We start from the raw sequence: 22,171 nt of genomic DNA, 5'->3' as shown, positions 1-22,171 counted from the left end.
GACCCTCGACCTGATCCAAAATCTCATCAAAGAACTCAGTAAATCTCCAAGGGTGATGAGATTGGCCTTTCAACCATCCGATGACAATAAGAGAGTCACCTTCCACCATAAGGTTATCTATTTCTCTTTCCGACAACCGCCTAATGCCCTGGAGCATAGTCCTCACTTCCACTTCATTAGAGTCCGCAGTTCCTATCGGCCCAAAGAAGGCCCACTTTGTGGAACTTTTCTCATCTCTAAGAACACCTCCTATGTCTGAGGGCCCCAGATTACCCAAGCTGGAGCCATCAAAATTCAGCTTCAACCACCTGTGGGTAGGTGGGGCCCGTCTAGGAACGACCGACTTTTCTCCTTCCCTGCAATTGCAGATCTCCTTCCAACATCATCTTATTTCTGATGCCGAGTAAAGGAAGAAATAAAAAAGAACTTTAGCCCATGCAATGACTAAAGAGATGATCATTGAGAAAGAGACGGTGGAACTTTTCACAACATTCTTAAACGTGTGAGCATTTCTCTCTTTCCATAAGACTCAGATGGAAGCCATCAATGCCAAATTCCATAATGTTTTCCCTTGAGGGCGAGGGAGCATAAGACCAACGATCTAGAAGATTTGACATCTGAGATGGAAAAACCCAAAATATCCCAAATAGATTCAGGATCTTACTCCAGATCTCTCTAGCATACCTGCAATGGATTAGTAAGTGGGACACACTCTTTCCTGCTATGATACAGAGGGCACAATGATCAACAATGAAGAAGTAACACCGACGAAGATGGTCGACGGTCTGATGTCGACTCTAAAATGTTGACCATCCAAATGCTCTGACTCTAAGGGGCGTTGGGTTGTATATATACACACACACACACACATGTACAGTCATGGTTTTAAATTGCGGTGTCCGAAATTTTGGATTTCAGTGGAGACCGAAACCAAAATTTGGCGAAATTTCGGAATTTCGGTCCGAAATTTTGAACTGAAATACCAAAGTTTTTTTGAATTTTAGGATTGAAATTTAGGATTTCTGTGGGGTCCAAATTTGGTAGCAAAACCAAAATTTAAAACCTTGTGTACAGTTGATGCTCCTATATTTTCTATTCCTAGTGGCATTTTTTTATATAAAATATTAGAGCATATTAAGTATTAGAAAATAAGTCTATTACCTTATTTTTCTTGCAAAAGTTAGCTGCAACCTGTTGAGTTGGTGATACAATATCACCGGTTCTATTTCATTCTTGGAGTGGGTCCCACTTGGCCTTTTTAAGTGGGATGTGCTTTTCTCTCTATATATATGGATTGTATATGAAAGAGAGGGTTTGAAGAAGAAAGAAAAATATAGGGAGGAGAGGAGAAAAGGCTAGGGCAAGGCTAGAGGGTTTTCTCTTGTGGGTCCTAAGAGGGCTTTTGTGGTGGAGCAAAAGCAAGTTCTTCTTCTTGAGTAGAAAAGGCTCAGGCAAGGCAAGATGGTTTTCTCTTGGGGGGCCCTAGGAGGGATTTTTTGCGATGGAGCAAAAGCAAGGTTCTTCTTCTGTAGGTGAAAGCTATAGCAAGGCAAGAGGGGTTTTCTCTAGGGGGGCTCTAGGAGGGCTTTTGTGGTCCAAAAGCAAGGTTCTTGTTGAGGATAAAGATAGGGTAAGGCAAGAGGTGTTTTCTCTTGGGGGCTCTAAGAGGGCTTTTGTGGTAAAGCAAAAGCAAGGTTCTACTACTCAAGATTGAAAAGAAAGGTTAGGGCAAAAGGAGGGGTATTCTCTTGGTCTCTTGGCAAAAGGAGGGGTGTTCGCTTGGTCTCTGGGAAGGCCGTTTTCCTCTTTGTGTTTATCAAGGTGTGTTCTTCTTCTTCTTCCATTATTCTTCTTCTCCAAAGAGTTTTCTTCATACGAGAGAAGCATTATATTGGAGGGTTTGCCAATAGAGTTTTCCTTATACTCGGTGTAGAGATTTGAGGGTTGCTTTAGGGTTGCATAGAAGGTTGGAGAGAAGTGTTTCATCTGTGGATTTTACCGGTGGAGGTAATATTGTACTATTTTGGTTCTAAATAGTGGATTTTTTGTTGCCTTGTCCGTGGAATAGCCCATTGTGGTGAACCAAGTATATTCTTGTCTTTTTGTGGTTGCTTGTGATTTTCTTTTGGTGATTGTGGCTTGTTGGCATATTTTTCTCCATCTTGTTGAGCAAGATCTTGGGTATTTCTGTGTGTTCGCCGGTGGTTGATTGGCAGTGTTATTGGCGGTGGGTTCTTGGCCCCCTATAATGATACCATTTGTAGGGAATCTAACCGAGGTAGAACTCACCCCTAAAAGCTAGCCATTAGAGGGAGGATGTCCATTCCCGTATAGCTCATCCCCATCCATTTCACTTATCCGATGTGAGACTATTTGCTTTTGCTTGGAACCCCAACAATCTCCCCCTCCACGCGGCGGCAATGTGGGAACCACGAGATACTACATCGGGATTTCTAAGATCTCCCCCGAGGGACATCTTGCCCTCGGAGGCAAACCGAGGTTACCACACCATGAGTTCTGATCCTATTTGCTTTATTATTTACAGCAACGAAGAATATAAATATCACTATATTTATTCCTTTTTCTATTTCTTCTTCAAAGCGTAGGATATCCCCAAGGGGTTATGGGTTTTTTCTACCAATTGGGGTCCTCCCTTCACCACCCCCATGGGGATGGCATATAGGGTTCATAGCTACTCCTCCTACTAAAGGACGCTTCCCTAGCCAACACTTAGATCCGGCTCTACCCAAATTTTTCTGGTTCACCCATTTGTAGCGGCTGCAGAAACCCATCCACATGTGGGACTATTTTGCTTTTGCGTGGAACCCCAACAATCTCCCCCTCCATGCGGAAGCAACGTGGACAATCTTGCCCATCCACGCGGCGGCAACGTGAGGACCATGAAATACTACTCCGGGGTTTCCGTGATCATCCCCGAGGGTCATTCCCGCACTCGGAGGCAAACCGGGGTTACCGCGCTCTGAGCTATGATAACATTTGTAGGAAACTTAACCGTGTAGAACTCCTCCCTAAAAGTTAGCAGTTAGAGGGAGGAGGATGCCCATTCCCTTATAACCCATCCCCATCCATATGTGGGACTATTTTGCTTTTGCGTGGTACCCCAACACTGCCGTTTCTGCAAAAGTGCCTAGCAAATCCCCTCTATAGTATGTTTGACTATTGAAATCGCCCCAGCTTGAGGCATGAGATGATTGATTTAGTCAATTAACTTTGGGAAATGATAAATGTGCCCCTTTTGATTACTTCGGACACCCAGCTGCAGTGTACGTGGCAATCAAGTCGGTTGAATCCTTCCCTGGTGAAGTACATCAGCCCCTCTGCAGTCAGGTGGGTGTCCCAAGTAATGAATAGGGGCGCATTTATCTCTTCCCACTTAACTTTTTATTAGAAAGCTATTGTACAGTTTACAAAAAATAGATGTTGATTGAAGTCTTACACCAAAGGATAGAGATAGAAGTCTTACATGTATAAAATTAACTTAGCTCATATTTTACTTTAGTTAAATAAAGATTAGTGCATTGATCGACATGCATATAACTTAAAGAGTGGGTGATGCATGGGTGTTAGGAGATTGACTTAAAATGCTTGAGGCTTATTGACTGAAAAGTAAATGTTAGTTTGGAAAGAAAGAAAAAACGATAGGAAATAAGTCATTTGTTTGAAAATCTCTCAATTTCTCTTTCTTCTTCAGTTAGATAGAAGAGTTACGTTAAAGAAAAGAAAGTTTTCATCATGCAGCAATTCAGCTGGTTGGAGTGAAGAAATAAATTTCCGGACCCCACCTGGAGGTGGATCAGATGAGCTAAGGTTCCTAGCATTTGGTGACATGGGAAAGGCGCCACGTGACCCATCTGTTGAGCACTTCATCCAGGTGAGACCTACTTAATTTGTAAGATTAAGATATCTAATGGGACATGATATATTAGCCAATTTTTTAAATTTAGGACAGCCCCGTCTAGTGTAAAAGAGTAGACATCAATACACTATGGGGGGCTGGCCTAGGGAAATGAAGGGGGCGAATAACAACGTTTTGATAGTGGGACGAACTTAATTATCTTCTCTTAGACTCTTTAATTAACTGCTGAAAGCTTTTGGGGAATTATAATAGCCTTTTGACAGTTGGTCAAACAATAAAAAATAATGGTCGTGCCGATATCAATGGTGGGTATGTATATAATATAGATATGATATACAGAGAGGAATGCTAATCTCAAGAGCAACCTTGCAAAAATCAGATGAAAGGGGGGCCCCATTGGTGCAAGTCACGAAAGTTTATTTATAATATGTGTAAAAGTCAAAGAACATTAATTGCACTTTGGTGGCGCGAAACCAATGGGGCTGCTTTTTTATCTGAATTTTGTAAGGGCGCCCCTGAGTTTAGCTTTCCTCATATACATATATTTGCCCCTTTTTCACTTGGGACAGCCCGTTCTACTATAAAAGAGTTGTCATAAATACAATAGAAGGGGCTGTCCCTAGTAGAAAAAAAAGGGGGTGAATATATCACTTATATATAATATGTATGAGGAGGTATATATTGGGTGTTGAATATTTGGTTTGTGGGACATGCAGCCAGGATCACTGTCAGTAGTAGAAGCCATGTCTGAAGAAGTTTCATCAGGCAATGTGGACTCAATATTCCACATTGGAGACATAAGCTACGCCACTGGCTTCTTGGTTGAATGGGATTACTTCCTTCACCTCATTACCCCAATCGCTTCCCAAATTTCTTACATGACTGCTATTGGAAACCATGAGAGGTAACATTTACTCTTCTTCATCTCTTTTGCACAACAAAAATTATAGGCCAATTCTACAAGATAAATTACCGTATTCGAAAAATACGGTGTATATGCCTTCTTAGCTCCATTGGAGGCTATTATAATTCTCATAAACAAGATATACCCTAAACTTCTAGCCCATGTTTTGCAACAATGAAAATCTTTTAGGGGCCGTTTGGATACGTGGATTTTAGAATCCGGGATTTCTTCAAAATTGTAGCTAAGAGACGAGAAGAAGTGGACCGGCCATCTTTTTTGACTCGTTTTTTACTTCTCACCTTTCTTTCCGTCAGCAAGAGAGTAGGAGATCCGCCCATATTTCCAGGTTCTAGAAATCTCAGGATGTAGGAGAGATTTTTAAAACCTCAATTTCTCACTTAAAATCCAAGAAACGCTGTCAGGACAGCATACAGCAGCTTGATCATGAACCTCTCTTTTACACTGTTTTCAAACTAAAAACCTAGATTCTAAAATCTGCGTATCCAATCCGCCCCTTAGTGAAAAAAAAATCATTGAAAATAATTTTTGGAAGGTTTGTATTGCATTTTCTCAGGTAAAAGTTACTTAAGGTAAAACTTTCTGAAATAACTTTTACCTAAAAAGGGGTTATAAAACTTTGGAAAAATTATTTTCCAAAGAAAAAAAAAATCTTGGTTGCCAATCATGCACTAAAGTGTATACACTATTATCATTGTCCTCTAATAATAAAAGAAAAAAAATTACATAGCGAGTGTAAATTATAATGAGATGAAGTTTTTTTTTTTCAAATTAATTAACAGAGATTATGGAAACTCGGGATCTGTATATTTTACTCCGGACTCTGGTGGAGAATGCGGGGTTGCATACGAGACATATTTTCCGATGCCGACGTCTGATAAGGATAAACCATGGTATTCGATCGAGCAAGGAAGCGTTCACTTCACTGTAATTTCAACTGAGCATCCTTGGACTAGTGATTCTGAACAGGTAATGCGAGTTATTTTCTAATCACATTTTAATAATTAAGATTTTATTTTTATTTTAATAACGAATGATAATGTTTTCAGTATCAATGGATTAACAACGATTTGGGATCGGTTGATCGAGCACGAACGCCATGGGTGATTTTCACTGGGTAATTTGATTAAACTTGAGATTTTTATTCTAATAACAATAAGAATGATAAAATAATAATAAGGGAAACGATATTTCAATCACCTTTTCCAGCATTTCCACCCCTCCTTTTTTCTTATCATGTATTTGGCTGTATTTATAATTCATTTTTTGTCTTTTCCTGAAAAATAAAGTCACTTTTAAAAAAGAAAAAGAAAAAAGGCAGACAACGGAAAGTGCAAATGCTGAGATAGGGATTGAAATATCATTTCCTAAATTATTATTATTATTATGGATTTGCTACCGTCCATCAGAAGGCATTTCGCGGATGGTCTGTTGCATCTGACAACAGCCACAGTCTCAGTTTTCAACAGATTTTGTCTTCATTCACTAGGTTGCGCTGTCAATAGACTATCCGCGAAATACCTTCTGCGATGGACGCTAACAATTCCCTATTATTATTATTATTATTATTATTATTAAAGAACTAAAGAAGAACAGAAGCAGGAGTGCTATCTACTTTAAAGACTCTTTATTCTAAGGGAAATGATAAATTAGTACCCCATATAGAATAATCCGCACCCCTTTAATGTGAACTTGGGTGCGAATTATCCTAAAGGGGGCGTGAATTTATCATCTCCCTATTTTAATTTTGTTGTTGGTTCTTCCTCATTGAGAGCTACAGTTGAAATTGTAAAAATAAAAAAGGCCTATGCTAAGTTAAGGGAGACCTTGCCAAACCACACCCACAAGGACATCCCATTGGATCCACGTCACCCAACCATGTTTATCATTTCTTTAATTTTGTATATTTCAGTGCCATTGTAAATGCAGTTGGGTAACGTGTATCCCATGGGGCGCCCATACAGCTGGGTTTTTGCAATTGCACCCTTCGCTTTAGCGTTCTTTGACCATTTTCAATTAGAGGTGTTAGGCATTTTCTAATCTCTCAATTTTCGCAAGGTGCCATCCGGTGGCACTGGTGGCACCTTGTGAAAATAAGATGTGAGAGATTATCTCCTCCAAATGGTAACAAGGGATTTGCTAGGGACCATGGTGGAAGGCATTTCGCGGGCCAGCTGTTGCATGAGAGAGCATCCACATAGGCTCACTTTCAACAGATTTTGTCTCATTCATGAGGTGATTACTTAATTTATCATGCAAAAACCAGCCGGTGAAATGCCTTCTGCAATGGTCCCTAGCATATCCCGGTAACAGAAGACAAAGATTACATAAGAAATACTTTATTACTTCCTTTTTATACTGCTAACAAAATGGAAATCCATTTTATAGAAATAAGAAAAAAAAAAGGAATCCTCGATCTTTGAAAGGGAGCTCGAATCCCTACCAAACGACAAAAACACTGAAATGGTCAAATCATTGATCATTTGTGCACTTTCGTCTTTATTTTTGTTGACTTTTTATGTGAAAAAAGTCTTTTTGTAATTCAAACTTACAATGTGGTGTTTTTAGTCATTATATGTATGCTTTTGGGCTTCCCTCCAAAAAGACTAAAGTCATGAGAAAACTTTAGTCCTAGATGGGAAGTGTGAGAGGATGAGAGTGGCCATATATATACTTTCACTCTCTTAACCTTGTAAATAAGCAAGAGGTCATTGGGATCCTACGCGCACGGATCGTCCAGTTGGGTCCGGTGGGCTTTTGATCTTACCACACACGCGCGCCGCCCGGCCGCGTGCGTGGACCTAAGTCTTTTCTTTTTATTTATTTAATTTTTTCTTTTAACGGTCAAGAATTTATTTATTTTTATTTTAACTCTTTTTTTACCGTTTGAGATTCCTTAATCGTGGTTTAGTGACCGTTTGGAAAACGTCTCTCACGCACTAAAAGAGTGTGACGTTTAACCCTAACGTATCGATTACCTTTATATATAAATCGGTTTTAGAGAAAACAGAAGGACATCCTTGACGGATTCTTCTTTTGCTCTTTCTCTTCTCTGGTTTTCTCTCTGGTTTTCTGCTCAAGGCTTTTGGCAAATACAAGCGAGTTCTTAGGCATCCGGGCTGCGTGAGTGCACACCCCTGGAGCGAGAGTTGTTGTATCCTAGAGGCATACGCCGAGACGCCCATCTGCACCGTTGATTCGTCATAGTGGGGCGAGATTTGCCTTAAGGACAGCGAAGATTATTTGTGCCTCAACTCGATAAGTGATCTAACGATTTCTTTTTCCTTTACAGATTATTATTGCAGAAAATAGTATTATTGATCTTTGTCTTCAAGTTGTGAGATTAATTTGTTATAAGGTATTCTCGAATCCTAAATTACAGATTTGCACATCAATTTTTCTAACAATCTTAAGGCAAATATTTATCTGTGATCTGTAATTTTTGGAATTTCGATTATTGGAAATTAATCATCATGGCTTCCCAAACCGAAAGACCGGAGAAATTTGACGGATCGGATTTCGGTAGATGGCAGGAAAAATTGCAATTCTTTCTGACTTTTCTAAACCTAGACTATATCTTGAATGATCTTGACTCATTACCTGATGAGGAAGAGCCTGCTAGAACTCATCTCACTGAGAAAAGAAAAAGAGATAACTATTTCTGTAAAGGTCATATACTGAGTTGTCTCAGTAATAAATTGTTTGATGTATTTTTTAGAATTGAGTCTGCAAAAGTGCTGTGGGAAACTCTAGAGAAGAAATACCTAGTTGAAGCAGCGGGTTCTAAGAAACATCTAATTGGAAAATATTTTCGATATCAGATGGTAGATGGAAAATCCATTATGGATCAAGTGAATGAGATCCAATTGATTGTTTCTGACATTCTTGCTAGAGGGATCAAAATAGAAGAACAGATCCAAATTGGTGCAATTATTTGAAAACTACCACCTTCATGAGAGAAATTCCAAGACACATTATTGCATGACAGAAATGATTTTTCACTTCAAGACTTGTTTGTTTATCTTAGAACTGAAGATGAAAATCATTTCAGAAAACATAAATCTAAGGCCTATGAGTTTAACTCTAAGGCAAATCTCACTGAATCTTCATATGGAAAGAAAACTTCTTCTAAACCTGCATCTGGATCAGGAAAAGGTCATTTCAAGAAAAATAATAAGGATTTCAAGAAAAAGAAGGGTAACTGCTTTGTGTGTGGGAAAGAAGGTCACTATGCTAAAAACTGTCGGAAAAATGATAAGAAGAAAACTCTCAAGGAAACAATGCGCCTCAGGCTAATGTGGCTGAAGATCAATATCTGTCGGCCGTAGTATCTGAAGTGAACCTGGTTAGTAACGTGAAGGACTGGTGGGTGGACACTGGTGCCACCAGACACATCTGTAGTGACAGAAGTGTATTTTCTTCCTACTAGCTTGTAGGGGATGGAGAGCAGCTTTTCATGGGAAACTCGTCCTCATCTGTTGTGACGGGTAAAGGAACAGTGCTGTTGAAGCTTACATCTGGAAAAGTTCTGAAGCTCTGTGATGTCCTTCATGTACCAGATATAAGAAAGAATCTGGTGTCTGGGTCACTTCTGATCAAGAAAGGTTTTAAACTGGTTTTTTAGGCTGATAAATTTGTAATCACTAAAAGTGATGAATTTGTGGGAAATGGTTACTCTAGTGAGGGCTTATTCAAACTGAATGTAACTGAGAACATTATGAATAAAGCTTCATCTTCTTCTGCTTATATTACTGATTCTTCTTGTTTATAGCATGGTAAACTAGGTCATGTTAACTATGCATCTTTAAAGAAAATGATGACCATAGATTTAATTCATAAAAGTGATCAAGTAGTAGAGAAATATGAAGTATGTGTGCAATCAAAGTACTCTAAGAAGCCTTTTCACAAAGTAGAAGAAAGAAAAACAGAACTATTAAATTTAATTCACAGTGATGTATGTGACTTAAACAATGTTTTAACTAGAGGAGGTAAAAGGTATTTTATTACATTTATAGATGATTTCTCTAGATATTGTACTGTTTATCTTATTAGAAATAAAGATGAATCTTTTGATAAATAAATTACATATAAAACTGAAGTAGAAAATCAGTTAGAAAAGAAGATCAAAATTTTAAGATCTGATAGAGGTGGTGAATACACTTCTAATGCTTTTAGTGAATTTTGTGAAAACCAAGGCATAATACATCAAGCTACTGCACCATACTCTCCACAGAAAAATGGAGTTGCTGAACGTAAAAACAGAACTCTAATGAACATGGTAAATTCTATGTTAGGAAGTTCAGGATTATCTCAAAATTTATGGGGAGAGGCTCTTCTCTCTGCTTGTTATATTCTGAACAAGATATCTTTTAAAGATTCTGACAAAACTCCTTACGAGTCATGGAAGAGTAGAAAACCACATTTTAAATATCTTAAAGTGTGGGGGTGCTTAGCTAAAGTTAGGATTCCAGATCCTGAGAGTACTAAGTTAGGTCATAAGACTGTTGATTGTGCATTCATTGGATATGTACAAAATAGTAGTGCATATAGGTTCTTGATTTATAGGTCAGATCATGTTGATATCCAACCTAACACCATAATAGAATCCAGAGATGCTGAATTCTTTGAAACCTTATTCCCTTATAAGACTATTCTAAGTGAGAACACAATTAAAAGACCCTTTGAATCTATAGATAAAGAGCATTTAGTGTTTGAAGAATCAGTAGAGCCTAGAAGAAGTAAAAGGGCAAGAGTAGAGAAAAACTTTGGTCCAGAGTTCATTGCCTATCTTCTAGAAGGAGATCCAAAGACATATAAAGAGGCAATATACCTTCCAGATTCTTCATTCTGGAAAGAAGCTGTCAAGAGTGAAATAGACTCCATTTTGAGTAATGGGACATGGATCTTGACAGATCTGCCTCCTGGTTGCAAACCTATTGGTTGCAAGTGGATCTTTAGGAAGAAATTAAAAACTAATGGAACTATAGATAAATATAAAGCTAGATTAGTAGCTAAAGGGTTCAAGCAAAAAGAAGGAATGGACTTCTTTGACACCTATTCACCTGTAACCAGAATAACTACAATAAGAATTTTAATTGCCATAACTGCAATCTATAACCTGGAAATCCATCAAATGGATGTCAAAACTGCATTTTTGAATGGTGAATTAGATGAGGAGATCTATATGGATCAACCTGAAGGCTTTGTAATCCAAGGCCAAGAGCAAAAGGTGTGTAAACTTATAAAATCTCTATATGGTTTGAAACAAGCCCCAAAACAATGGCATGAGAAGTTTGATAGTGTGATGCTATCACATGGATTCATAATAAATGAATCAGATAAGTGTGTATACAGCAAATTTAGTGGGGATAGTGGTGTTATTGTTTGTCTGTATGTAGATGATATGTTAATCATCGGAACAAACATTAGTGTAATTAAAGGCACTAAAATTTTTTTATCAAATAATTTTGATATGAAAGATCTGGGAAAGGCAGATGTAATCCTGGGTATCAAAATTAAAAGAAACCCAGAAGAAATAATTCTATCTCAGTCTCATTATGTAGAAAAAATTCTTAGAAGGTTTAATCAATTTAATTGTAAACCTGTGGCTACCCCATATGATTCTAGTATAAGATTATGTAAGAATAAAGGAAGTGGAGTAAATCCACTTGAATACTCTAGAGTTATAGGGAGTCTAATCTATTTGATGAACTGCACTAGGCCAGACATAGCCTATGCAGTGGGTAGACTCAGTAGCTATACCAGTAATCCTGATAGTGATCACTCGGAAGCTCTAATTAGAGTATTGAAATATCTTAAAGGAACCATAGACTATGGTTTGCATTTCACTAAATATCCTGTTGTACTAGAAGGGTATAGCGATGCAAATTGGGTATCTGGATTTGAGACCAAATCAAGGAGTGGATATGTTTTCACTCTAGGAAGTGCAGCAGTTTCTTGGAAATCAACCAAGCAAACGTGTATAGCCAGATCAACTATGGAGTCTGAGTTTATTGCTTTAGAGAAAGCAAGTGAGGAAGCTGAATGGCTTAGAAACCTTCTCACTGATATTCCATTTTGGAATAAGCCAGTACCGGGTATTATAATCCACTGTGATTGTCAAGCTGCTATTGGAAGAGCAGGTAATAATGTATATAATGGTAAATCCCGACACATTCGTCGGAGGCATAACTCCATAAGACAGTTGTTAAAGAATGGAGTGATAACCATTGATTATGTAAGATCAAGTGATAATATATCAGATTGCCTTTCAAAAGGACTAAATAAAAATTTAGTCATGAGCACATCGACGGGGATGGGGCTGACGCCTACTGTTTAGATCACCTATAACAGGAACCCAACTTATCTGACTGGAGATCCCAAGAAGTAAGTTCAATGGGAAAAACAAGTTATTTGAGTGATCTGTTTTGCACCAAGTTGTATGTGAATTAAGTTCACTAAGCCTATCCCTATGATGTGGGTGCAACCTGTAACAAAAAGATGATGAGTTGTAGGACTCTTAATGTTATCTATAGCTGACTAGCTGATTGTCAATGGGGTGCGTAGTTACAGGGCACTCCTGATAGATACTGTGGACCCCGATCCGAGACAGGCGGGGGACGTGTCCCCACAGAGAGTCTCTAGATCATCCACGTGAAGGAGAGCCCCACCAAGGAACTCTCGAAAGAGTGCCCCTCACAGCATGAGCGGCGATGTAAAGCGAGATACCTCTCGATTCGGGGACTAGCCCGGATTCGAGACGCACCTTGAATAAAGAAAGAGTCACCATTCAAGGAAGCGGGCCCTGGATCCCATGCTGTGCTCTGTCGCAACAGATAACCAGAGATACAAAGGGTCCGTGCCTGATGACGAATGGGGAAGGGATTAGGCGCCCCCAATTCGCCCAAGTGCGAGCACCTGGTCTCTTATGCCATTTATTATTAACTTTGAAGAGTTTTGGGCGAAAACCACGCGAAATGGGAACGAATATTCCCGAGACAACGTCTAGCTAATCATGCACGCCTTGGAGATAAATAAGAAGCACAAAAGAAATGAAAGATGTGTCACCTAAGAATAGCTAAGTTATGAGTGCCATGCCTAATTGGTGTCTAAGTTCTGGTGGACAAACACAGGCATGCTACAGCTAAAGGTATAGGATCTGTACATGAAAGTAAGAAAACACAGCAAAACATTCAGCACAACCCATGACCTGACACGACAAAACCCTAGACTCTAATGCGATACTTGACTCGGACCAAGATGGCCATCCATCTTAGCTGCACTACGTATCCCGGCCTCGGGAAGAATCAGAGCCAACGTAGTTCGGCAACCTATGCTAAACTACAATGCCTAACCTTCTAAGACCGTTATCCTAGACTCGATCAACTAGACCTGACTAGTTTTTAAAGCTTCTTGCGCCATTACTTAAGTTCGAGTGAATGGTAATTTTTTTAGGACTCCCTATATGCCCTAACTAATGCAAGTGGACCCTACACCTATGTGTGACTAGGCTGTGTGTCATAAGGAAAACCATGGGCTCTCTAAGCGCGTCCTAGTCTAGCCATCGGCTCGACTAAGTGTCTAACCGACCACGACTCGAGGCCTCCTAACTCTGAGGACACTCACACGACAGGACTCAGCAGAGCAACACAATCAGGACAGACTCCTAACTCTAAGACACCCCACACACCTAGGACAGACTCCTAACTCTATGGGAGGATCTTTTTGAAAAAATGAATTGCAAGGTTATTTTGAAGAATTTTTGTAGTTTTGGAAAGTTTTGAAAGGTTTCGAAGCTTGTAGAAGTTTTTGAAGTTGTGAAAGTTGTGGAAATTGTGGAAATTGTGACTGAACTCAGGATGCCAGCTGCACGCCTGAGCTGCCTACGTACCCCTCAGCTAGGGATCAAGCCATCCGTAGTTCGGACCTGACTACTCCTAATGACTCGAGATTTTTGAGATTTTTGATTTTTAGATGCTTTTGAAGTGTTTTTTGAATTTTTGACACAAGAGGACAAAATCCTATCACCATAAGGGTAGGATAGACTCCTGATGTCCCGCAAAGGTTGGACAGCATCCTATGCTTTGCGGGGGAATTGGACAGAATCACGACTCTGCAAGGGTTGGACAACATCCTATACCTTGCAAGAGCGGATAAAATTTACGCGACTTGATGAGAGGATGGACAGAATCCTAACCCCTATGATGATAGGACAGACTCCTGAAAGACTGAAGGACTGACTCCTATGCTGAAAACGGACTCTGGAAGATGGAAAGGCGGAATCCCAAACTTTATGAAGGGATAGGACAGAATCCTAAACTCTACAAGGGTAGGACAGACTCCCAAACCCTAGGACGGTAGGACAGACCCCTAAACTCTCTACGACTGACTCTATAGAGGAAGGAGGAATCCCTTAACCTGCGAAAACTCTAAGGCAGGAAGGGAAAAGGGTTGGCTCAAGAAGCATTCCGTCATAGCCTAAACTTAAGAAGACGGAGCTTTTGAAAAATGATGAAAAGATCATACACTGATGCTAGTCCTAAAATCTAGCGAAGATTCCAAAAGTAGGAGAAAGTCCTAAGGAAAGAAACCAGAGCATCGGCCCGAAACCTAAAGAAGGAAGAAGGGACTAAGATAAGGAAGAGCTCCAAGCGGCTTCATTATAGTCTCCTTTTTGTCTTCATAAATGCCGAAACCACAAGCTGAGCCTCCGAAAAAATGAATCTAGGGACCCGAGACCCACTCTTATATTATGCAGACATGCGTAGTAAGAAATCCTAAAGAAGAGACATAGAAATAACGAGGTTACATGTTAACTAAGCCGAGGATGAAATCTATCATTATTACACACATCATTCAAAGACACCAGATATACACATTGAGAGAATCGATTGAAATCAAAATCAGATCAAATGGGCAAATCCTAGTTCAATACCCTCTAAATGAACTCCTCAAGGTGCAAGTGAAATCTATAAGGCATGGTACTATCCTTAAGAAGAGAGGTATTGACATTCATAAAACCAAGCTCTGATAATGAGGTAAGCTGAAGGAGACGAGTTGAGTTTGTATGGCTATCAAATTCATAAAGCCAACATCACAAGCCTATAGACATTGGTCCAGGCACTACCCTTTGTTTTGGTATTCATACTAACCTCATCACCCTCTTCCCCCCATTGTTAACAGGCATCAAGGATCACTAAAAGGAGAGATGCAAGACATCAATTCAGATGAGAGAAATAATGCGCTTGTATACTCTTACACGACATGGATGCACTGACATTTGTTCTAAGAATATGAAGGGGAACTTCCCTAACTATTTGCAAATGAGATCAAATTTATGAGATGGTGTCATATCCATGTCATCAGGGCATACACACTAGAATTCAAGAAGAATAATTCCAAGTAGAACAACAAATAAGAAGTGAGATTCATTGCAAATCCTTTCAAACATAAACCTCATGATATACTTAATACCTCACACTGACAACTACAAGGTCTTTGGACCTCCTGCGATGCGCTAACCCAAACATAGCAGATTTACATCCTTTGATGTCCCGAATATAATGAACTCACACCATCTGTGTTCTCCTTTCAAAGTATGCCTAAAAGAAAATCTTCCCTGCAGAATACTTAGCATCCCCCGTTCATGCCAAGTATTAACGCTTAAATGACTCAAAGGAGGCTATATTTAGGCGTTTACCCCTTGTCTGAATCCAATGAAGACCTTTGAATATGGACCTGGTCAATATTTTCTAAGCAAGAAGCAATCATGCCAGTTGAATCATGGTTTGGTCCTGGACACGCAATTTCTAGAAGAGACAGCATGGAATTTGCATTCAATAATCCTAAAATACACGGATCAATTATGAGACTAAAATGGATCAGAGGAATTGCAAATTGATTTGGCTGAAACTGATGAAACGATTTTTTCTTCTTTTAAACTCATAGAACCAAACAAAGCTTGTTAGGCTACATAAAACATCATTAATAGTGGGCTGAATTATCACAATGAGAATAGCATCTATAACTATTACTGCAATTTCTAACACAAGGCATTGCTGAACATCTTTGTAATCATAGAATAGCAAAGCATGAACCAAAGCCAAAGATGAGAGCAGAAATCGACAACCATACGACTGTTCAGGGATTAAAATCACTCCCCAACAAAATTAAATTGAAATCCAATCATTCATCAGACCCCATTCAAACAAAAGACAATCGTATGAGCCTTAATTCATCATTAGAAAGGAATGCAGATGTTACCTGAGTGTGTTGCTCCAGATGGGGTCGAACGATGGTGGTTGGAACCGAGTAGGGTTGGGATTGTCGGATTCCGGCCGGTGCTGAAGCTCCTACGGTGGTAGAGATGGTCGGTGGAGGGTGTAGAATGGGTTTGCAGAAAAAATGGTGGGAAGGTAGTGGTGGTTGAAGAAGAGATGAGGCCGCCACAAAGTTGGATCGGAGAAGACGGAACGGGTGCCGGATTCCGGCAAAACTCACCGGAGAATAAGGGTTTTCCTCTCTCTGCTCCTCTCTCTCTGTGTATGTTAGAGAGAATAAAGAAAATAAAAAATGAAGAATGAAGAAGCTAGATGGGGGAGGGTTTGGGTACGGTGGTTGATTTGGGGCAGGGGGTGTGGGATCAGAGGTAAGGATGGGGTTTTGAGATTTTTTTTAAAAAATGGGTTTGGGGTGGTTTTGATGGAAAACAAGAAATGAGAAATGGGTTTTTGAGGGGAGGTGGCAGAGATGGAGATGAAGGTGGTGTGGATGGGGCTTGCCGACGGCGAGAGAGGTGGCCGGAGAAGACGATCGGCCTCTCTCTCTCTCTCTCTCTCTCTCTCTCTCTGCGTATTTATTAGATGAAAATGGGGGTTTTCAAAAGGGGAGGTTGGAGAAGATCGCGGCTTGCCGGAGGAGCGGTCGGAGGATGTGGAAATGGTTTGGATGGTTAGAGGGCCGGATTAAATGGGTTTGTGGAAAAGAAGAAGAAGAAGGAGAAGATGTAGGTGGTGAAGAGGGTGGCTCGGCCGGATTCCGGCCGGTGGGTGGTGGTGGGAATGGCGATAAGAAGAAGAAGGGTTTGCAAAAAATGGGTTTGATGCGTGGATGATGGGTTTGGAGGAGAAGAGGGTTTGAGAAGATGGGTAGCTTGCTGGATGTGGGTTTGGTGAGGAAAATGGTGATGGGTGGGGTACGGTGGCTGGTTTTTCAGTTTTTTTGTTTGAAATGGGTTTTGATAAAAAAAAAAAAAACGGCAGAGGTGGTTGGGTTTGAGGAGAGGGTAGGGAAATGGGGAAGAAAATGGGTGGCTGTGGAGGAGTTGCAGAGGTGAAGGGGAAGGAAGAGGTGGCTAGCAATGGAAGAGGGGAAGAAGAAGGTGGAGCTCCGGTTCCTTCTCTCCGTGCGTGATTTTTTCTTCAAAAAACCAAAATGAGCTCCCTCCTCCACTGTTCACCCCAGAACTCTTTGTTTTATAGTTAGGGCTAAATCCCTAACTCTGATCCTAACCATCTATGTGGCATCTTCCTTTCTTTGGTTGTTTTCAACCATTGATCCTCTCTCTTGTTATTAATTCTCTGGCTTATCTCAGCCCTACATCTCATCCTTCTTATCTAATGGCCCATGATCATTGCTTGTAGGGAAAGTAATGCCCACCTTATTAAATATCCCAAGGATGAGGCGATTTTACCCTAATGCCATTATGCCCTATTTGATTTTCTCTTTATCAATGAGCACCCTCACTTGATTGTTTCCACCCCCTCTTCCGTAATAAAGAGAGATAACACCAACACTACCCTGTTTTGATAGCTGCGCTAACCTGTTCCGATTTTTTTTTACACTGATTGACCAGCAGGCCGACATGGGCGCACCCTCATTTTGCATCGAACGAGGGGAATGATATGAGCACAGCCAGTTTTGATGATGGCACACACTCGCCCGTCTTGTTCCCCATTTTTCGCCCGATTGCCCTGAAATTTTGCAGGGGGATTCTCGAGAATACTAACAACCTCCTGGGGAATTTGTACCCAGGAATATGCGTAATAAGGTGCTCCAAGACTCAAACCTTCTTCTCATTCTGGGCCCAGTCCCCCAGGAATTCGCGGAGATTAAATTCGGGACATCTAGGGACTCGAAATGTGAGAATTTTACTGGATATTCAATTTTTGGGGACTTTAGGGCCTTGTCAAAATGGGGTGTCTACAGATACACCTATATGAGTGTGGAAGTGTGGCCGCTTCCTATGAGAATGGGCTAATTTCTCTAGAGCGCTCATAAAAACAGGACATAGCACATGGCCGAAAAGTGAAACACCGTGTAAACTTGCTTATGCCTTCTGTGTTGTGTGTGTGGTATGTTGATTCAGCTTATTACTAAAAGTGCTTGGTTCGAGACGTATGTTTACCGAGTACTTGATAAACTCGATATACCTACACTAAGTAAAGGTTCAAGTCCAAAAGACATCTCTACTGATGCATAACACATCTTGGCTTGATCAAATCTATTTACATTTATGATTTATTTATTTCTTTTAATTTTGAATTAGTGGGGGATTGTTGACTTTTTATGTGAAAAAAGTCTTTTTGTAATTCAAACTTACAATGTGGTGTTTTTAGTCATTATATGTATGCTTTTGGGCTTCCCTCCAAAAAGACTAAAGTTATGAGAAAACTTTAGTCCTAGATGGGAAGTGTGAGAGGATGAGAGTGGCGATATATATACTTTCACTCTCTTAACCTTGTAAATAAGCAAGAGGTCATATGGATCCTACGCGCACGGATCGTCCACTTGGGTCCGGTGGGCTTTTGATCTTACCACACACGGGCGCCGTCCAGCTAGGCCGGCCGCGCGCGTGGACCTAAGGCTTTTCTTTTTATTTATTTAATTTTTCCTTTTAACGGTCAAGAATTTATTTATTTTTGTTTTAACTCTTTTTTTACCGTTTGAGATTCCTTAATCGTGGTTTAGTGACCGTTTGGAAAACGTCTCTCACGCACTAAAAGAGTGCGACGTTTCACCCTAACGTGTCGATTACCTTTCTATAAAAATCGGTTTTAGAGAAAACAGAAGGACATCCTTGACGGATTCTTCTTCTGCTCTTTCTCTTCTCTGGTTTTCTGCTCAAGGCTTTTGGCAAATATAAGCGAGTTCTTAGGCATCCGGGCTGCGTGAGTGCACACCCCTGGAGCGAGAGTTGTTGTATCCTGGAGGCATACGCCGAGACGCCCATCTGCACCGTTGATTCGTCATTGTGGGGGCGAAATTTGCCTTAAGGACAGCGAAGATTCTTCGTGCCTCAACTCGGTAAGTGATCTAACGATTTGCAGAAAATAGTATTATTGATCTCTGTCTTCAAGTTGTGAGATTAATTTGTTATAAGGTATTCTCGAATCCTAAATTACAGATTTGCACATCAATTTTTCTAACAATTTTCAAAACAAAATTCCTCTTTGGAAGTGTTTTCCATTTTTTTTTAATTTAAGCTTCATTGTGTTACACAATTGAAAGGCTCACAGATAAAATGTTTGATGGTTTGCAGACATCGCCCGATGTATTCATCAATAGAAGAAGGACTGATCCCTAGTGTCGATCCAAAATTTGTTACTGCTGTTGAGCCGCTTCTAATTAACAACAAGGTATGGATGCTAGTGCTTAAGACAATACTAATAAGGCCTAGATTTTTATTATTATACACGTTCACTTATTTAGTGACTACAGCAAGATGGGGTCAATTTTAATAATTAATGTTGCCATGTTTGGTACCACACAGGACATGTATGTGTAATCATGATCATAATCACAGATATGTGTCTTTGAAATTTCTAGGAAATTTAGGATATTTTAAAATTTTTTAAGAATTTTTTTGTTTTATCAAAAAAATTAGAAAAATAAATTATTTATGATATATAAATTATAAAATTTAAGAACAAATTAAGACAACAAATTATATCACAAAATTTTCAAGATCTTTTGGTGATATTTGTGCGATAAAAAATAAAATATGAAGATGCCTCAATGTTTTTTCAAACCATTCAAAAAAAAAAAAGTTTCAAAGTTTGATCCAAGCGGCAACCATAAGTCCGGCCAAATGCCGTCACCATAGGTCCAGCCACCTTGTTCAGATGATCCTAGGCCCTTGATTCATCACGCCTCACTTAGGTTTCCCGTTTCCACCAAGAAATGCTAAACAATTGATTTTTGTAGTCCTTTATCTTAAGCAGTCACAAATATCTTACATACTTTTGAAAAGATCGCAATTTTTTGATAAAATGACAAAATCTACAAGGTTCTGAATAGATCAACGACATCTTCATGTTGTATTTGTATATAACATGAAAAATTTTCTTCAAACTTTGTTCTTAGATTTATATTTTTATATATTTTACATGTTTTATTTTTCCCATTTTTTCCCAATGTAAACCCAAAAATTTAAACTTTGTTCATCAGAAATCTAATCGTACAATCAAAGTGATTTAACCGTTAGGATATCCCGATTTTCCATCTTTGAGATTTTCCTTTGACAATTTTACAATCTCCAAAACCAGCTACTCCAAAGAGAAATAAAACAGTTTTTATGTTGTTTTTCAGGTAGACCTGGTTTTCTTTGGCCATGTTCATAACTACGAGAGAACATGTGCAGTGTATCAAAGTGAATGCAAAGCAATGCCTGTAAAAAACAAAGATGGGATCGACACATACAACAACAGCAACTACAGTGCACCTGTTCATGCTGTCATAGGAATGGCAGGATTCACACTAGACAAGTTCCCTGACAATGTAAGTAAAATTAGTATAATCTCTTCACTTTTGCTCCACTTCTAGTATAGAGGAGTGATATAGTACAAAAAGTCCATTAGCTTTGATACAGTGAGAATGAGTACCCCTGCAGTTGGGCCCACATAGATGACAATAGCATAATCTGGACCGTTCATCCCATGGGACAATCCGTGGGCATACTATAGACCATGTTACACAGATTCTTTTGAATGGGTGAAGTATCGATGATGTCGGGCATGTTATGGATTCTAATCTTCAAGGATTCACACGCCATTTATAGATATCTTTCGTGTATGTTTTTTTCTGAATACTACTACCACAACTTTATAATTGCCACGGGTTTTGAGTTTTATCCATCTTAATAGTAAGTTTTTGAGAATTGATCAGAACAATTTGACAAATCCACTGATCTTTCTTTTCGAGGTTTGCTGAATCCAACACTAGTAACTGTACTCATTCAACATAAACCATAGACCAAAAACTGCTGTAATCAAATAATCCTAGATCCTCATCTAGTGACCAATGACTGGATGATCGAGAAAAATTTGATTAACAAGCCACATTCAATCCCTTCAACTCAGATGCGTAGTATTTCCTAATATTTGTTCTATACCTGGCTACAGGCTGACAGTTGGAGTTTATCAAGGGTTTCTGAATTTGGATATGTAAGAGTACATGCAACAAGGGAACATATTACGGTGGAGGTTAGTAGAAAATTCTCTGAACTAGCTGACATTACCTTAATATAATTCCTCCCTCTCTATTAAGAAGTTCTAACTGACATTGCGATTGGGTTTTCATCTCTTTTGTTGGATTTCAGTTTGTGAACTCAAATACAAGGAAGGTACAGGACAGTTTCATCATCACTAAATAGAAGAGCTCTAGCTTCCTTGCTCGTATTTGAAAGATGTGACATATATACTCCACACGTATGGACAGAGAGAGAGAGAGAGAGAGAGAGAGAGAGAGAGAGAGAGAGAGAGAGAGAGAGAGAGAGAGAGAGTTCCCTTAAAGTATTGCTATAGAATCAACTTTCGGAATTAGTTTTGGTAACTCACTGTAGTTGTTTACTCTTGAATGATTGTGCTTAAATGTTCATATATATTTCTGTTTCTTCTGTATATTGGTCGTGGAATTTGGATTTGAACCATCAACGAATCATGTATGATTTTAATTTTATGCCTTTCTAATTTTGTTTGAGCCAGTCCTATTAACGGTCATGGAGTTCCAGAGGGTGTAAGTTTTACTGTTGGATGAAATAAGTCCTATAGTTGCAATGGATCAGAACATAGAATGTTAACTTGTGTCTACGTATCTGGTACGGGACATCATTCAAGTCTTCATCCGGAGCGAAGGCGTGGATTAGTTGATTAGTCAAAATGCGGTCAGGAACTACGAAGGTGAGAGGGTCATGATGGTCTCTGCAGAACAACTGCTTGACAGGTGTTAAGTAACCGCCTCTGAGTGCGGGCGTAACCGTAGATCCGTTAGGTGACACTCTCAACTCAGGCTGCAAACGAGCCGAGCCGAGCCGAACATTGGGGTGTTCGTGCTCGGCTCGCTTAGTTTGAGGCTCAACTCGTGTTTGGCTCGCG

At 39.6% G+C, this 22,171-nt stretch overlaps 1 protein-coding gene across 1 annotated transcript in view; it reads left to right on the top strand.

Annotated features, from left to right (window-relative positions):
• The window catches only part of LOC143853388 (nucleotide pyrophosphatase/phosphodiesterase-like), a 31,079-nt gene extending 9,355 nt beyond the window's left edge, over nt 1-21,724 (top strand). Inside the window, exons 6-13 of the mRNA XM_077363142.1 lie at nt 3,760-3,892; nt 4,594-4,781; nt 5,582-5,768; nt 5,849-5,916; nt 19,339-19,435; nt 20,388-20,576; nt 21,200-21,280; nt 21,397-21,724. Of these exons, the coding sequence (XP_077219257.1) occupies nt 3,760-3,892; nt 4,594-4,781; nt 5,582-5,768; nt 5,849-5,916; nt 19,339-19,435; nt 20,388-20,576; nt 21,200-21,280; nt 21,397-21,450 (997 nt within the window). The 3' untranslated portion in view covers nt 21,451-21,724. The remainder of the gene's footprint in view (nt 1-3,759; nt 3,893-4,593; nt 4,782-5,581; nt 5,769-5,848; nt 5,917-19,338; nt 19,436-20,387; nt 20,577-21,199; nt 21,281-21,396) is intronic.
• Nucleotides 21,725-22,171: the final 447 nt, after the last annotated feature.

This window comes from Tasmannia lanceolata, unplaced genomic scaffold, assembly GCF_043159265.1.
Source record: "Tasmannia lanceolata isolate RefF3 unplaced genomic scaffold, GAP_Taslan_0.1 ptg000019l, whole genome shotgun sequence".
NCBI lineage: Eukaryota > Viridiplantae > Streptophyta > Magnoliopsida > Canellales > Winteraceae > Tasmannia > Tasmannia lanceolata.
Note: the sequence above shows the minus strand (reverse complement) of the source record. Positions and strands in the feature narration are given on the sequence as shown.